Source organism: Nannobrachium achirus (assembly GCF_963921795.1).
Source record: "Nannobrachium achirus genome assembly, chromosome: 16".
Lineage (NCBI taxonomy): Eukaryota > Metazoa > Chordata > Actinopteri > Myctophiformes > Myctophidae > Nannobrachium > Nannobrachium achirus.
Window position 1 is genome coordinate 53,798,608 of NC_137823.1, and position 13,909 is coordinate 53,812,516.

The following is a 13,909-nucleotide window of genomic DNA, read 5'->3' on the forward strand; positions in this document are numbered from 1 at the left end:
TCCTCCAATTCTTTGTGTGCTAGAATCATTTTTTTCTCCTTTTTTATGAACCACTTGAACCCTAACGTTCTTAGAAGTTTAGCCAAAAATAGCAGATCTACAAGCTCACAACGCCTCGCACTGCGAGGCGTTGTGAGCTTGTAGATCGGCTATTTTCAGCAAAGAGGTTTGGTGGGAAAAATAGCAGACTAAGTACAGAGTGAAAGATCAAGTTAATTAAGTATTGACGGTTCAAGTGGTTAAATATCTGAAAACACACATTGACATGAATCCAAAATACACTGATGATCGTGCTATCAAACAATGAAACTATATGGAATAAGGTTATGGGGGCTGTCTGCTTCATCTCTCTCTCAACTAAGGGGTCCTTGGCCTGAAAATCATTTAATGGAAGTTGGTAAAAAATGGGCATTCCTCCTCCTTATCTCCACCCTTTACAGATAACCAATCGTGAGCCAGTGTTGGTGGAGATGTTCCTTACTTGACGAAGGAGCTGGCCAATAAGCCGATGAGGCCCACGGCGGCTCCAGCCACCGCCGTCGTTCTGCAGCCCAGGATGTCTGTGAACACACTGACGATGGGAGAGCAGAAGAAGATCATCCCCATGGACAGAGAGCCCACCCAGGCTGCATGGGAGAGAGACACAGAGAGACAGAGAGAGAGAGAGAGACAGAGAGACAGAGAGAGAGAGAGAGACAGAGAGACAGAGAGAGAGAGACAGAGAGACAAAGAGAGAGAGAGAGAGAGAGAGAGAGAGAGAGAGAGAGAGAGAGAGAGAGAGAGAGAAATTAGATCAAATATCAACAACAACACATAAGCCGTAATAGGGCTGTCACGATTATGACATTTTACTTGACGATTAATTATCACTCAAATAATTGCGATTAACAATTTAATTGTGTTTTTGTCATTGACAATTACATTCCTGTTTGTCTTTTTAGGCTTTGAAGTTACACATGGTAGACTAGATATGACACATGACCTAAATATACAAAGAAATTACTGACATATTTGACAACTTTATACTTAAACAACTCATTTAGTGCCCATGAAATTAACGGATTATAAAGTCCACGATGCCACCTTCAGGCTGGCATCACCGCCGTTATCTTATTTTGAAGGCCAGAAGTCCACAGCGCAATCACTTCCGGTCTGACGTCATCGGGTCGTGCGCCGGAACCGATCTGTGTCCACGTGGAGTTGTGTAATGGCTGACCGGGAGCTTTTATAACTGTGTAACATAAGCGAGCATCTGCCTCCATCCTAGCTTCTAAAGTGTAGTTTTGAGATAATGGACATTAAAGATGAGATCCCCCGTCCACCTCAATGTTATGGATGGGACTATTTTGTGCTCGTGGAGCCGTGATGATGCGAAATCAGCGACGGATTTCGTCTCCGGACCGCCGGCCATTCTTCTCGGTAATGTACTCGCCGTTACAGTAATATATTACTTTTCCCGAGATATCTCGTGAATGGCACTACAGATACTCGAGTGCATTTCACGAGATATCTCGGGAATGGCACTAGATGAGTTAAAAAAGAACATTGAGAGTGGAAATAACTGATCTACAAGATGCGACGCGTTGTGAGCTTGAATATCTGCTATTTACACTATCTTTCCACTCATTTTTTAAAATATATGAACATTTTTCAACATGGAAACGATTATGACAAAATAATTGTGATTATGTCAAATAATTGCGATTAGACGATTATGTAGTAATTGTGACAGCCCTAAGCCGTACCCCCACCCCTCACTTATTCCCTACCCAGGAGTGCTTTCTCCTCCGTCACCTAACGCAGTGGTTCCCAAACTTTTTAGCTCGTGACCCAAAAGAAAATGTTGACGTTTGCCCGGGACCCAAACTAGTGAAAAGAGCAGATCTACAAGCTCACAACGCGACTTTCACTACTTCTTATTGAGCTCTAATTCATGGAATTTCTTAGATTTTTCTTTGATTTCTTCATGAAAAAAATAAACATAGAATTTTTTTTGTTTGTTTTTTATCAATACAGGAGAAGCTTGTCTCTTAACCGCTTAATCCAAAAAGTTCAACAACAGTGGTTGAATGAAGCATCGTGAAATGCAAATGAAGGAAGAAAAGGCATCACTGGACCCAGCTTAAAAAGTTACCCTTCTTCTCAATAACAAAGACGTGTGGAGCGCGGACAGAGGAAACAGGAAGTCACAGGGAAGTTGAGGGAACAGGAAGTGATCAGGAAGAAGACTTGGGCCTCCTATCAACACTATAAGCACATGGTAACCATGGAGACGACAAAACACATACACTTCAGTAGCTGACTCTTTAGGAAAGAGGAACCATGCAAGGCACCGACCTGCTCATCGGGAGCAGCCAGGGTTTCAGTGTCTTGCTCAAGGACACTTCGATATAACCAGGGGGGGAATCGAACCTGGAACATTCGGATTCCAAGACGGCCGCTCTACCACCTGAGCTATTACCACCCCTGTCCCAATCTTATATCCTACATACAGTAGATGATGCAGTAAAAGGTAAATACATTGTGCAAGTAAAATATGTGCAAAGTACAATAACTTCAAAGAGCAAGTCCCAAAAAAGGAGAATAGTGACAGAATAGTGACAGAATAGTATGATCTATTTATTTGTGATTCTACCACTTTTTCTAGTCACGTGTTCAAATACTGGATTCTGATTGGTTTAAAACAGTGGTAAATAGGCCAACAACCTTGAGTTGGCTCATGGACCCCGCCCACTGAAACAATTAATAAAGATCCTTGCAAGTTACAACTGTGTTTTAAATTTATATGGAAAAAGTGGTAGAAAAGCAATTTACCATTCGAGGCAGTGGGTTGTTGGCTGATTTACCACTGTTTCAGGGTTGTTTGCCCTGAAACAGTGGTAAATCAGCCAACAACCCATTCCCTCTCATGGTAAATGGCTTACGTAAAAAGGGGCAGCTGGATGGCAATTTCTTTGTCGTTGCTGACAAAACTGTGGCTAAGACTCTTTGTGATGCCCTTAAGACATCTCTGTGGTGTTTGCCTGTACACATGTGGGCAAAAACTATCCACAAACAATCCGTTGCTGGGGTAATACGAGGTATAATTTCACTGGGTTGTTTTGATTTGTGTCTCTGTTCCAGCAGGAATGTGAATGAACTGACAAACACCAAGAATAACATGCCTCTCCAGGGGCGTCAATTGGGTATGGCAGGGGTATGCAGCTGCCATACGCTGGGTCCAGGGGGGAAAATAAAAGTTACTTTTAAATATAAATCCATGAATGTCTCTTTGTCTATCCGTTCTGGTTATTGTGTTGTTAAATTAACTACAAATGCAAAATTTAACAAAATGGTCACTTGACAAAATGGTATATTCCGAGGTCAGCTGCACAGGCGCAATGCATTATTGTTAATTGTGGCACGTTTACTAACATGCCAAGTTTAGCTGCACTTGAACAACGTTCCAGGCTGCCATATCCAGCCCAAGAAACCGTAGAAAAGGGAAAATTTGAATGTACTTCTTGAAACAAATGTACTGTATCATGCATGTTGCTAAGGTATGGCAACATGACTGGTGTCTTGCACGCGCGACACCAGTCATGTTGCCATACCTTACCTTTTTCTGAACTGACGCCACTGTGCCTCTCTCTCGGAAAACGTATGAACTTAAACATACCACAAACCCCCAGATACAGTATACCGTTGTCCCACACATGTCACACACATGTACACACACGCACGCACACTAACCCACAAATAAACAGTGAATGCCTCGGTGAGTGCCCTCTGACCGCAAATTAAATGAATTACACTTGTCGGTTGATACTGACGAGGGCCTTTATACTACTATGACGACAAAATGTGTTACAAATGAGCAAGTAACGAATGAGTAGCCTACTTAAAAAAGTGTTGTTTTTGTTGACATTTCTGGGGGGGGAACACTGTGGTTTCGGTTCGTCTGGAATTTGTTTTTGTGTCTGTTTCCCACCATTGGTAATGGGAAAAGTCGTTGCTGTCGGGTTTCAAGGTCACTGTCATTTGTTTTACATGTTTTATCCGTGTGTCTATCAACTAAAAACGAACTGTCTAGGAATTAAACGTGTACGTGGAAGGCAGAGGTTGAAGTCATAGGCCTGGGTATTTTCATTTAGATTCACAGATCATTCTGCTATGGCAGTGATACTCAAACTCCGGACCGTGGGCCACTTCCGGCCCGCGGCACACTTTTGACTGGCCCACCAGCTTAATGTCCTCAAAGTTGCCCATCCAACAAGCTTTAAACTGAGCAGATTGGACCTTGCGTTCCAGAGATGGCCAAAACATCTTGAAAACGGCCATAGAAATCGCAGATTTTAGCTGTTTTTTGTGCTGAATGTGGCAACGTCATAAATAATATTGTGAAGCAATTGAAAGAGAGTTGTGCTCAGCTATCTTTAATGTTATCCCACTCGATAGCAGGCAGACAGATATCAACCCAGACATTTGTAATGTGGCCCACCGGTTCAGAAGTTTGAGTATCCCATGGTATGGTTCTTGGAAAGAAAAAAAAAACTCTCTACAGAACTGTAATCAGTGGAATCCCATAATGCTGAAAGCTTGCGAATATCATTCAACGTCTGGTCTGACCACAGCATTCAGTTACCCCCACAAGCACGTGCAGGCACGCCTGCAGGCAGGCACGCACACACGCACACACAAAACATAGTTGAGGAGGCAAGAGGCCTTCAGGAAAACGTACAGTTATAAGAGAGGAAAAGATAAGGCAGGGCAAAGGAACCATGCCTCTGCTTTTGACATCCCCCTGATTCATTTTTATCGCCAAGGGGGATATGTTTAATATGTTTAATCCCTGCTTCTGGTCTGACTAAATGAAATACATGCATTTCCTACTGAGAAATGTAGACTGATTATGTTTCATAATGTCACAAGTTAATAATTACATTAAAATGTATGCCAACCACATTAAAAGCCTGGTGTTTCCACATTTGTCTAAACTACAGTTTTTAAGTTAAGAAATTGCAGATCTACAAGCTCATGCGACGGACGGGTCACGGGTTGTGAGCTTGTACATCGGCTATTTTTGTTTTGTGTATAGGGTATACAAAACAAACAGTACTAAAAAAAAGCTCCCCCTCCTCCCCCTCACAATTTAATTTACAAATCAAACCCTGGAATGAACCGTTCCTCACAGCTCTGAGAAGAAGAGGTTCATTATTTTTCCTGCTAGGCCTAAACTGACCCGAGGCTGAGTTATGTCCAAACGAACACAGAGTCGTAACCTGAGATTTCAACAAGGTTGCTCAATAGATGCTTGTTTACTGGATGGAGCACGAGGAAGGAATCCCTCACTCCAAAACATGCAACAACGTGCATATAATAATTAGTCCTGTCAAGAATAGCAATAACATCTTGAGACCTATATTTAGCTCCTTCCTCTTGCTTAATGCATCAGCTTAACTTTCCTGTTTTTCGTTTTCTTAACATTCACTGTATGAGGAAACACTTCAGAGCCAAACAACAGAGTCTCTCAGAACCAATTATTCCACAAACCAGTCCATTGAAATACTTCAATGGCAGCAAGTACAGTATTTGCTGAGTGTTCAGTTTTTGCTGAGGCATCAGCCCTCCTCCTCCCGTTTTAACCTACATAATGTAATAAATGTCAAACTGAAGTCAAAGAGAGGAACCCACATACTGTAATAAATGTCAAGTGCAGAAAAAGAGAAGGACCAAGGATTCCTTGAAAAGAGAACAGGAAATTGCTGTCCCATTTTCATCTGCTTGGCTCTCTTGATTTAGAAGCATTTACGCTTCAGACAAAGGATTGGTGGGTGGGGGGGGGGGGGGAGTCAGAAAATGTAATATTAGGACGGTCTCTTTCCCAGTGACATACATCCAAGCGGTAGCCTGCAGGCCCCAGCTTGGTCACCGACAGACAGAGCGGAGCTCGCTCTTAAGTCGTCTGTCTGCTCTGCTTAGCCTGCTTGCTAGGAAGGGACCCCTCCGTTCACTGAGCCTGAACCTGGTCACCCCACACCTACCGCAGTAAAGGAAAGACCAACACCAGCCTGTACACTCACCACCACAGAGGAACTGCCTCTCTCATGAACCAGGAAGAAGGTTCAAAGCGTGTAAAAAAACCAAAAAAACTAAAGAATGGTTGACACCTTTGTTGTTTCGTTTTTCAACTGTGATCCTTGAACTTGGAAATACTTTCCTTGCCAATAAACGTGTTTGCTGGTATGCGTCTGTTTGGTTGTACAAACCCTGTCAGCAGTAATCAATGCTGGGCGCATCGCTTCCTGTTTACTGTGATTGACGCAGAAGTACCAGATATCTGACAAACACACATAAGGCGAGAATGGCCTGTTGGCCTTTGTGCCCTAATGGATCAGGTGAGCTTGCCCTGATTTCAGTAAATACATTTGCAAAGCTCACGTTAGACATTAGGACACTAGTTGGCGAGTTATTTATTAACCAAAAGTCAATGGAAACCACTAATGGCTGGGCAGACTTGACTCATATTGCTACTTTGGGTCATTCCACAGGCCATTTCTTTGAGTTGCTCAAATAAACAATGAGTCCTCCTATCACAACACATTCTAGGAATTTTGTAAGCAAGAGGCCTCCAAATTGCTTAGGCTAATATAGCAGGTTCTGACATGGAAAGAGGATTGGACCTTATCATATAAAGAATGGAAGAGAGGACACGCTTCATTTAACCTCCACTTAACGTTGTGTCCTTCCTTCATTTATTAACCTGGAAAAAACAGTGAGGAGGAGGACCTTCCAGATGCTGAGAAGTTCTATGATTGTTTTAGTTTACATTTTCATGATAACCATGGTTGATGAGCACAGCAGTGTCTTCATTTCAGCTGCCACAGCACTGCTTGCTCCTCCCATGGGTTCCTAGAACGCATTAGGTTCTGAGAACCTTAACTTTGCCCTTAGCATATGGAAACAAATCCTGAACCTGTGAAATACGTTACAAGGCACCGCACGGTTCACTTGGTTCTTGTAGTTGACATGTACGATCTATCAGTCAATTAATTGTGCACTCTGCCAAAAACATATGTACTGTAAAGCCTGATTTATAATTAGGTGTGGGTACCAAACTGAAAATTATAACTGTGGCGATATTAACAAAGCTTGAGAGGTAATTCAATGTTCGCACTACAACATGGATGGCAGAACAGTTTCCACGGAACGGACGAGGTAACATGAAATATACGATTGTATTAGAAACAAAATTTGTATAAGATGATTTAAGTGGACTCACACAAGCTGTTACTCCTGTATACAGTATGTGAGCATTTCTCTACCTTCCTCAATACCAGAGTACCACGGCAAATGTGACACTTTAATTGTGTTTCTGGTTATTCACCATATAAATAGATACATAAACCATACACCAAGTCTCGGTCTCAGATGTATTTATATAGTGTATTATAGTGAAAGCTTGGTACATGAGACAGCCTTACAACATCTCCTAGGCACTGTAAGTACTAAAAACACAGTATGTTGGTCAACAGAAGGCAAAATGTATATGCTGATTTAAATTGAAAAACACAAGCAATCAAACGTCAAATATAGACAAACCTCTGATCTTTCACCACTCACCTCAAGAGTAGTCAGACAGCCTCGCCTGACTGATGTATTTGAGGACATTGTCCCTTTTTAGACTGTGTCCTGTCAAATAAACTAATACACTATGGTCAGACAAGTACAAAATAATTGGATATTGACGATAGGGTGTTCAAAAATGAGATGTGTTTCACACACTACAATGTGTTTGGTGCTACAGTGAACTTGTTACTGGCAGTAGGAAATTGCATCATGTGGTTGCTGCACATGAACACATGTTGCACTGTTATGTACTACCTACTATGAATTAGGGTAAAATAAAGAAATAAAAGGTCCAAGCCACTTATAAGTTCACCCACCAGAGGTATAACGTTTCTTCGTTTTGTAACAATCCATTTGCACTCATGGAGCTGAAAATCAGATGCCCTCCACGTGCAAAACCTCGCCTACTGCATGACACATATTATATACTGTACCAGGGCAGAATTTCAGATTTCACAGGTGTCAATGAACAGTTACAGAGACGGCATTTGGGGGACAGCTGCTATAGCGGTCTACCAGTTCAATTAGAGGCACGCACAGTACCTCTCGCCTCTGTCAGAGTCTGTTGGGTTTGATCTGGGCTAAGCTAAGCTGCTTCATGTTGGCAAATTGGCAAAGGTCCAGGTCGGTCCGGCAGTGTGAACCTCTGGCCCATCGTGTGCCAGGACAGGAACACAGTCATCCTAGGACAGGATGGATGCCAGGCCCCACTGAAGAGCCACAGAACCACAGGTAATAGTGAGACGTAGGCCAGGGGTTCCCAAACTTTTTTGTCTCAGGGCACCCCATGAATATTTTTTTAATCCGAGGCACCCCTACATTATAATTTTCACTCCCAGCACCTTATATTTATAGCATATCGTCGTTGTTGGGTGGGAACCTTGCATGTCCAAAACTGTTCATTTTGTATTTATCATCTATAAAATTACTAATCTAGTGAAAACAGCAGATCTACAAGTTGTGTGCTTGTAGATCGGCTGTTTTCACTAGTTTTGTGTGACAGTCTTGTATGATGAAGCAGGGTTTTGCTTTACCAAAAGACACATTTGAAACTTGGAAATACAAGGTTTCTGCCCGACAGTGACGATATTTTAGTGATTATGTTGCGAGGAAAACATTGAGATAATAGCCATTTTGGTTAGAACTGACTGAAAATAACGTTGTACTTCAAGTTTAAAATTATACTAAATAATATTTTTTCAAGTGTCCAAATAATTTCCAAATATTATCAAATTATCTCGCGGCACCCCTGGACCGCCGTCGCGGCACCCCAGGGTGCCCCGTCACCCACTTTGAAAACCCCTGACGTAGGCGACTAATTGATTTAATCAATTATAAAATAAAATACAAATATTCACGTTGCTTCATAATGTAATGTATAACTTATTTCTAATATTAAATAAAAAATGCTCCAAGATAACTCGATTAATTGAAAAGGAAATTGAGCCCTGAAGACTCTCATGACACACGTTGCATGTACTATAATCTCATATCCCCTGGCTTGTATTACAAATGTACACAGTAAATGCCATACGAGACAAATGATGGATCTGTGCACTGTACCGACCCGCCTCCACCCAGACCGGCAAGCCATTTCTCATTATGATCAGACAGCACTAATTTTAGACCCATTGACCTGAGCCCAGCAACTGTACCGTACTGTACAAGCACTACACCCACGGCTGGGCCTGAACTCCCACCAAGCAAAGGTCTGAATTCCTGTGTCGAAAGTAGAGAGAGAAAAAGAGGCAAAAGAGGACGATGGAGAGAAAGAGAGAGAGGAATTAAGAGACTAAAGCAGAGGAGAGGATATAAAAATACATGTATGAATCTACAGTAAATGATAAATATACTGTACAACCATTGATATAGCTACATTATCACCAGTGATGAATATAAACTCAGGACAAAAAGCAAGGAAACTTGACTTCAGTCCATTATATCTCCCCTTTAATAATACCAAATTGTATCGTGTTTTATATATTTTTGTATTGTTGATTTGTCACCTTTACAATGAGGTACAGCTTGTAAGCATTGGGCATTAGAGGCATGAGCTACACAGCCAAACGTGCGGGTAGTGCCGACCAATATTTTGCCAAAACGGCTTGCAATACTGTTCTGCTGGCATTTACTCTCATTTTGGGCTTCCCTGACACTGAGCTTAACATTAACAAAGTGTAAAAATGGCCAATATGTGTTGTTTTTTTCTTTTCCCTACTACTGTGGGATCATTCAATGCTCCAAGCAACAAAGGTGAACACCAAAAGAACAGTATTGCAGGCCTGCCAGGCCATTTCGACCATTTTGGAGGGGCGCTACCCACACCTGCGGCTGTGTTGCTCATTCCACGAATGCCCGATGCTTACAAACTGTACCTCGTTGTAAAGGTGACGAATCAACAATAAAAGTGATATAAAACACCATACAAATTGGGGAGATATAATGGATCGAAGTCAAGTTTCCTTTCTTTTTGTGCTGAGTTTATATATAATCAATGTGCAATCTTTCAACAATGAGTATACGGGTTATGCATGCATCAAGAGAATATATGAGAATGTCTGTCAACAGACTGTCAACAGTATCTGGATGCATATATATATCTATCAACAGGCTATGAGTTCATATAGTACAGTCTTTCAACAGTTATCCATAACAGGCATCTGTCAAAGTTCTAAATATATATGATCCTAGTGCAAACACGCCAGAGTCCAGCCACAAAGTGGGGGGATGGGAAGGTGTCCAGCTTCCTCCTCATCCTCCCCTCCATAACCTCCTCAAGATTGTCCAGTTGAACTCCAACTACGGATGTTCAGTCCAGTCCAGGTTGTTAGTGTCCCTTGTGCTGATGTTGTGTTGTGTGTTGACAGACTGCAGAACAACAACAGCAGCAGCCTGTTGCACACATTGAAGCCTCGAGGAAGAACAGCTTGCTCTGTCTCATCTCGTAAAGAGCATTAGTGTTCAGTCCAGTAAAAATGGTTGGCAAAAGGGCCTTTCTGTGTGGAGTTTGCATGTATTGCTAATGTGTCCTCCAGGACCCTGTACAGTTGGTCTCCACACAACCTCCACCTCCTCCCTTTGAATGGTCAAGGGAGTTGTGGGCCTCGTCTTGCTCCACCGGTAGTTCACCACCAGTGGAGACACTGCGGAGTCCACGTGACTGGTGGAGACCGGAGATTGGAAGAGCTGGCAAGAGGGAGAGAGAAAGAGATACAGTACACTGGAAAGTGATTTAGAGAGGGAGCGAGAAAGATGTGGAGAGAGAGACAGAAAGAGATGGTGAGAGGAGAGAGAAAGAGAGACATAACAGAAGAGGAGGATGGAGAAAGGAAAGAAAGATGGAGACAGAAAAGTTAGAGTGAGGTGGACTGGATTGAACTGAGCAGTGTCCCCAGTCAGCAAGGTTAATGAGTTTATAAGCTGTGGTCTGTGTTAAGCTACGCACATTGCTGAGACTCATTCATTACTTACTGCAGTGTAACAGCTGCTAAAACCCACAACACTTGTTTGGCCCAACAAAAGACTGATCGATTTGCTTCTAATTTCCAGGCCTCTAATTCAGAATGTAATGTATGGCACGGATCACAATGAAAGGTTTGCACAACATTTTCATTTACAGCCATTTGCAAACGTCAAGTCAATGCAAGTGTCGCCAGGGGCCAGGGGCACAACGTAGTTTTAAGTAAACAAAGAAAGGGAGTGTTAAGACAGAGACGTAGAGAGAGAGCAAAGAGACATCCAGCCACAAATCTGTTTTTAGCTCACAGGAAGTGTCTGTTAGAAAGGGGGACACGTATTGTGGTGTAGAGCAGTGTTTCTCAAAGTGGATTCCAGCGACTCTGTGGGTTCCTTTAAGGGGGTCTAAATTGACCCATACAAGTGAAGTCTGTAACTCTGACAGTGTACAAATGGAACCAAATGAACCTGTTAGGGTTCATTTGGTTCCATTTGTAGTACACTGTCAGAGTTAAGGTGAGACCTTGAAATTTGAAAGTTTGAGAAACACTGGTGTAGAGCACTGATTCTCAAACCTTTTAGCTCAAGAAAGACCCAAAAGAGATATTCGATGTCTCCCCAGGACCCAAGCTAGTGAACCCGCTAAATGATTTGAAAAATCATTGAATTCGTTTTTTTTTTTAATTCATGATTATCATTTTTTAAATTATTATTTTTTAATGTTTTGAAATAATAATTAAAAACAAAACGCAGGAAACAAGAAATGAAGGGCTATTTTATTGGTGACCCATAAAAGGGTGACGGCGACCCAGTGTTTGGGAAACATTGGCGCAGAGCCCGCGCAGAGCCTCGGTGTTACACTGAACCAGTTATGACAAAATCTGCCCCATCGCTGGCTCTCATTCCTTTCAGGGACCTCCCCCGGCCCAGCCAGCCTCCCTGTCCTCTGTGATGTCAAGCATTAAAGAGAAAAAAAAAACCCTGGATATGCCATTACCGTGGCTCCCACCAGCAATTATATTCATAATTAGAACGGTTGCCGTTTAATCCCCCAGAGGCCCCGAGCGGGGCCTCAGCCATGCTGCAACTCTGCTCACACATCTGGGCCTTAATGCCTGATTTATACCCAGTGGCGTGCCAGGGGTCACGTGCCCCCAACATAGCAGATCTATAAGCTCACAATGCATCGTGTCGCGACGCGTTGCGTGAGCTTGTAGATTTGGCTATTAATGGAGCGCGCCGCCGGCGTGCCATTAAGTATAAATCAGGCTTAAACGGACTATACATTCAGCGTCACGACTGGGACTCCATCGCCCAGCTGGAAACCATTTCCAGTTTCCACTGGGCACTGCTATAAGAGGGTGACTGGACGCTTGCAGTAGAGGCCCCTATAGGTTTAGGACCAGCCTCCTGCCTACAGTACAATCTGTACCATATTTTACATCACCTCTTAAAAACTTTTATAGTCTCTTTAATGTAATGTTTACTATTATATTTTAATGCTCCATCCTTTTATCTTGTGGACCCCCCCCCCCTCAAGGTAGGGGACATGCATGTCTGTTTGTTAGCAACTTTAAGAGAAAACAGCTGTGCGGAATGACAACTTTCAGGAAAGGTAAGCAAGGGTCCTGATTACATTTAGGTGATGATTGGGTCAAGGACAAAGGTAGTGAAGAGGGTCAAAATCACTGGTTGACCATAAACATAGTCAAAGGTTATTTTAAACTAGAAACTAAAATGCCCCATTTCAAGTATGATCTACCTTTTGAAGATCGACAGAGTTCAGTTTTGGTAAATATTACATCATGACATACAAAACCCCCCAAAACAGTTAACATGTTTACTAGGCCTACTACTGACAAATAATGAGTCACATATGGTCTTTGTGACCTTTGACCCTGAGCGAGCTAAAAAGGACAAAGTCAAGGTCACTGGCTTTGGATCAATGCCAAAATATTTTGTATTTGTGTGGCAGGGGTTTGTACATATTTAACTTATTTTATTGTTTGACTATCATTCTTTTCGTTTTAATGTATTGGTAAATCTCTGTTTAAGTGTTTTATACACTTTATGATATTAATATTACCAAGTATAAGTCAGAACATTATGGATCAGATCCTCTGTGTTGTATCTGCCTCGTTAACCTTTCATCAGTTGTTTTGTCCACACATGACAGGAAGTGAAACTCAGCAAATCATGACACGGCAGGAAAAATGTGAACATGCTGCAGAATAATTTATGGCTGAGCATGAAATGTGGGGAAACACGTGACAGCGTACTTGGAGAGACTTCTGACTGAAATGTATTCTCGAGTCGAGGACCATATGTAAGACGTTAAACGGGGGAAAGGGGTGGTGTGCACAGGCCTGTTGGTGATTGGGGAAGTTCTCTATCCACCCCTTTTCAATGAATTCTGTTCAAATGGGGCCCGACCACAGTTGAGGTACGGTTCCCGTTTAGTTTCTCACAGAACAACACTGAAATTCATCTATGCAGGCTAGTTACAAGTAGTGATATAAGAGACTTTTCACAGCCATTTGAAAGTATTTCTGTGGGCAGAATTCTTATATTTTGGAATTCACTCCCCCTTCTTTCGAGGTTAGTCAGCAACACCAGAAACAATTCACCAAATAGACAGGCCTACAGTCCAAAGCACTGGTTCCCAAAGTGGGGTCCGGTGACCCCCAGGGTTCCTTGGGGGTCAACCATAAAAATGAGGAACAGTTAAGGGTCATTCCCACCGGGCAAGATAAAGATAAAAAATATCTTTCTCAATTGAAGTGGATAGTAGCGTCCAATCTCCAGTGTGGACACTACCATCCACTTCAATTGAGAACGATATTTT

The 13,909-nt window shown here is 42.4% G+C and overlaps 1 protein-coding gene across 1 annotated transcript in view; it reads right to left on the bottom strand.

Moving 5' to 3' along the window:
• Window positions 1-13,909, bottom strand: part of slc16a10 (solute carrier family 16 member 10) — a 79,059-nt gene that overhangs the window by 50,458 nt on the left and 14,692 nt on the right. The window contains exon 2 of the mRNA XM_080744254.1: window positions 482-626. Within this exon, the coding sequence (XP_080600380.1) occupies window positions 482-626 (145 nt within the window). The remainder of the gene's footprint in view (window positions 1-481; window positions 627-13,909) is intronic.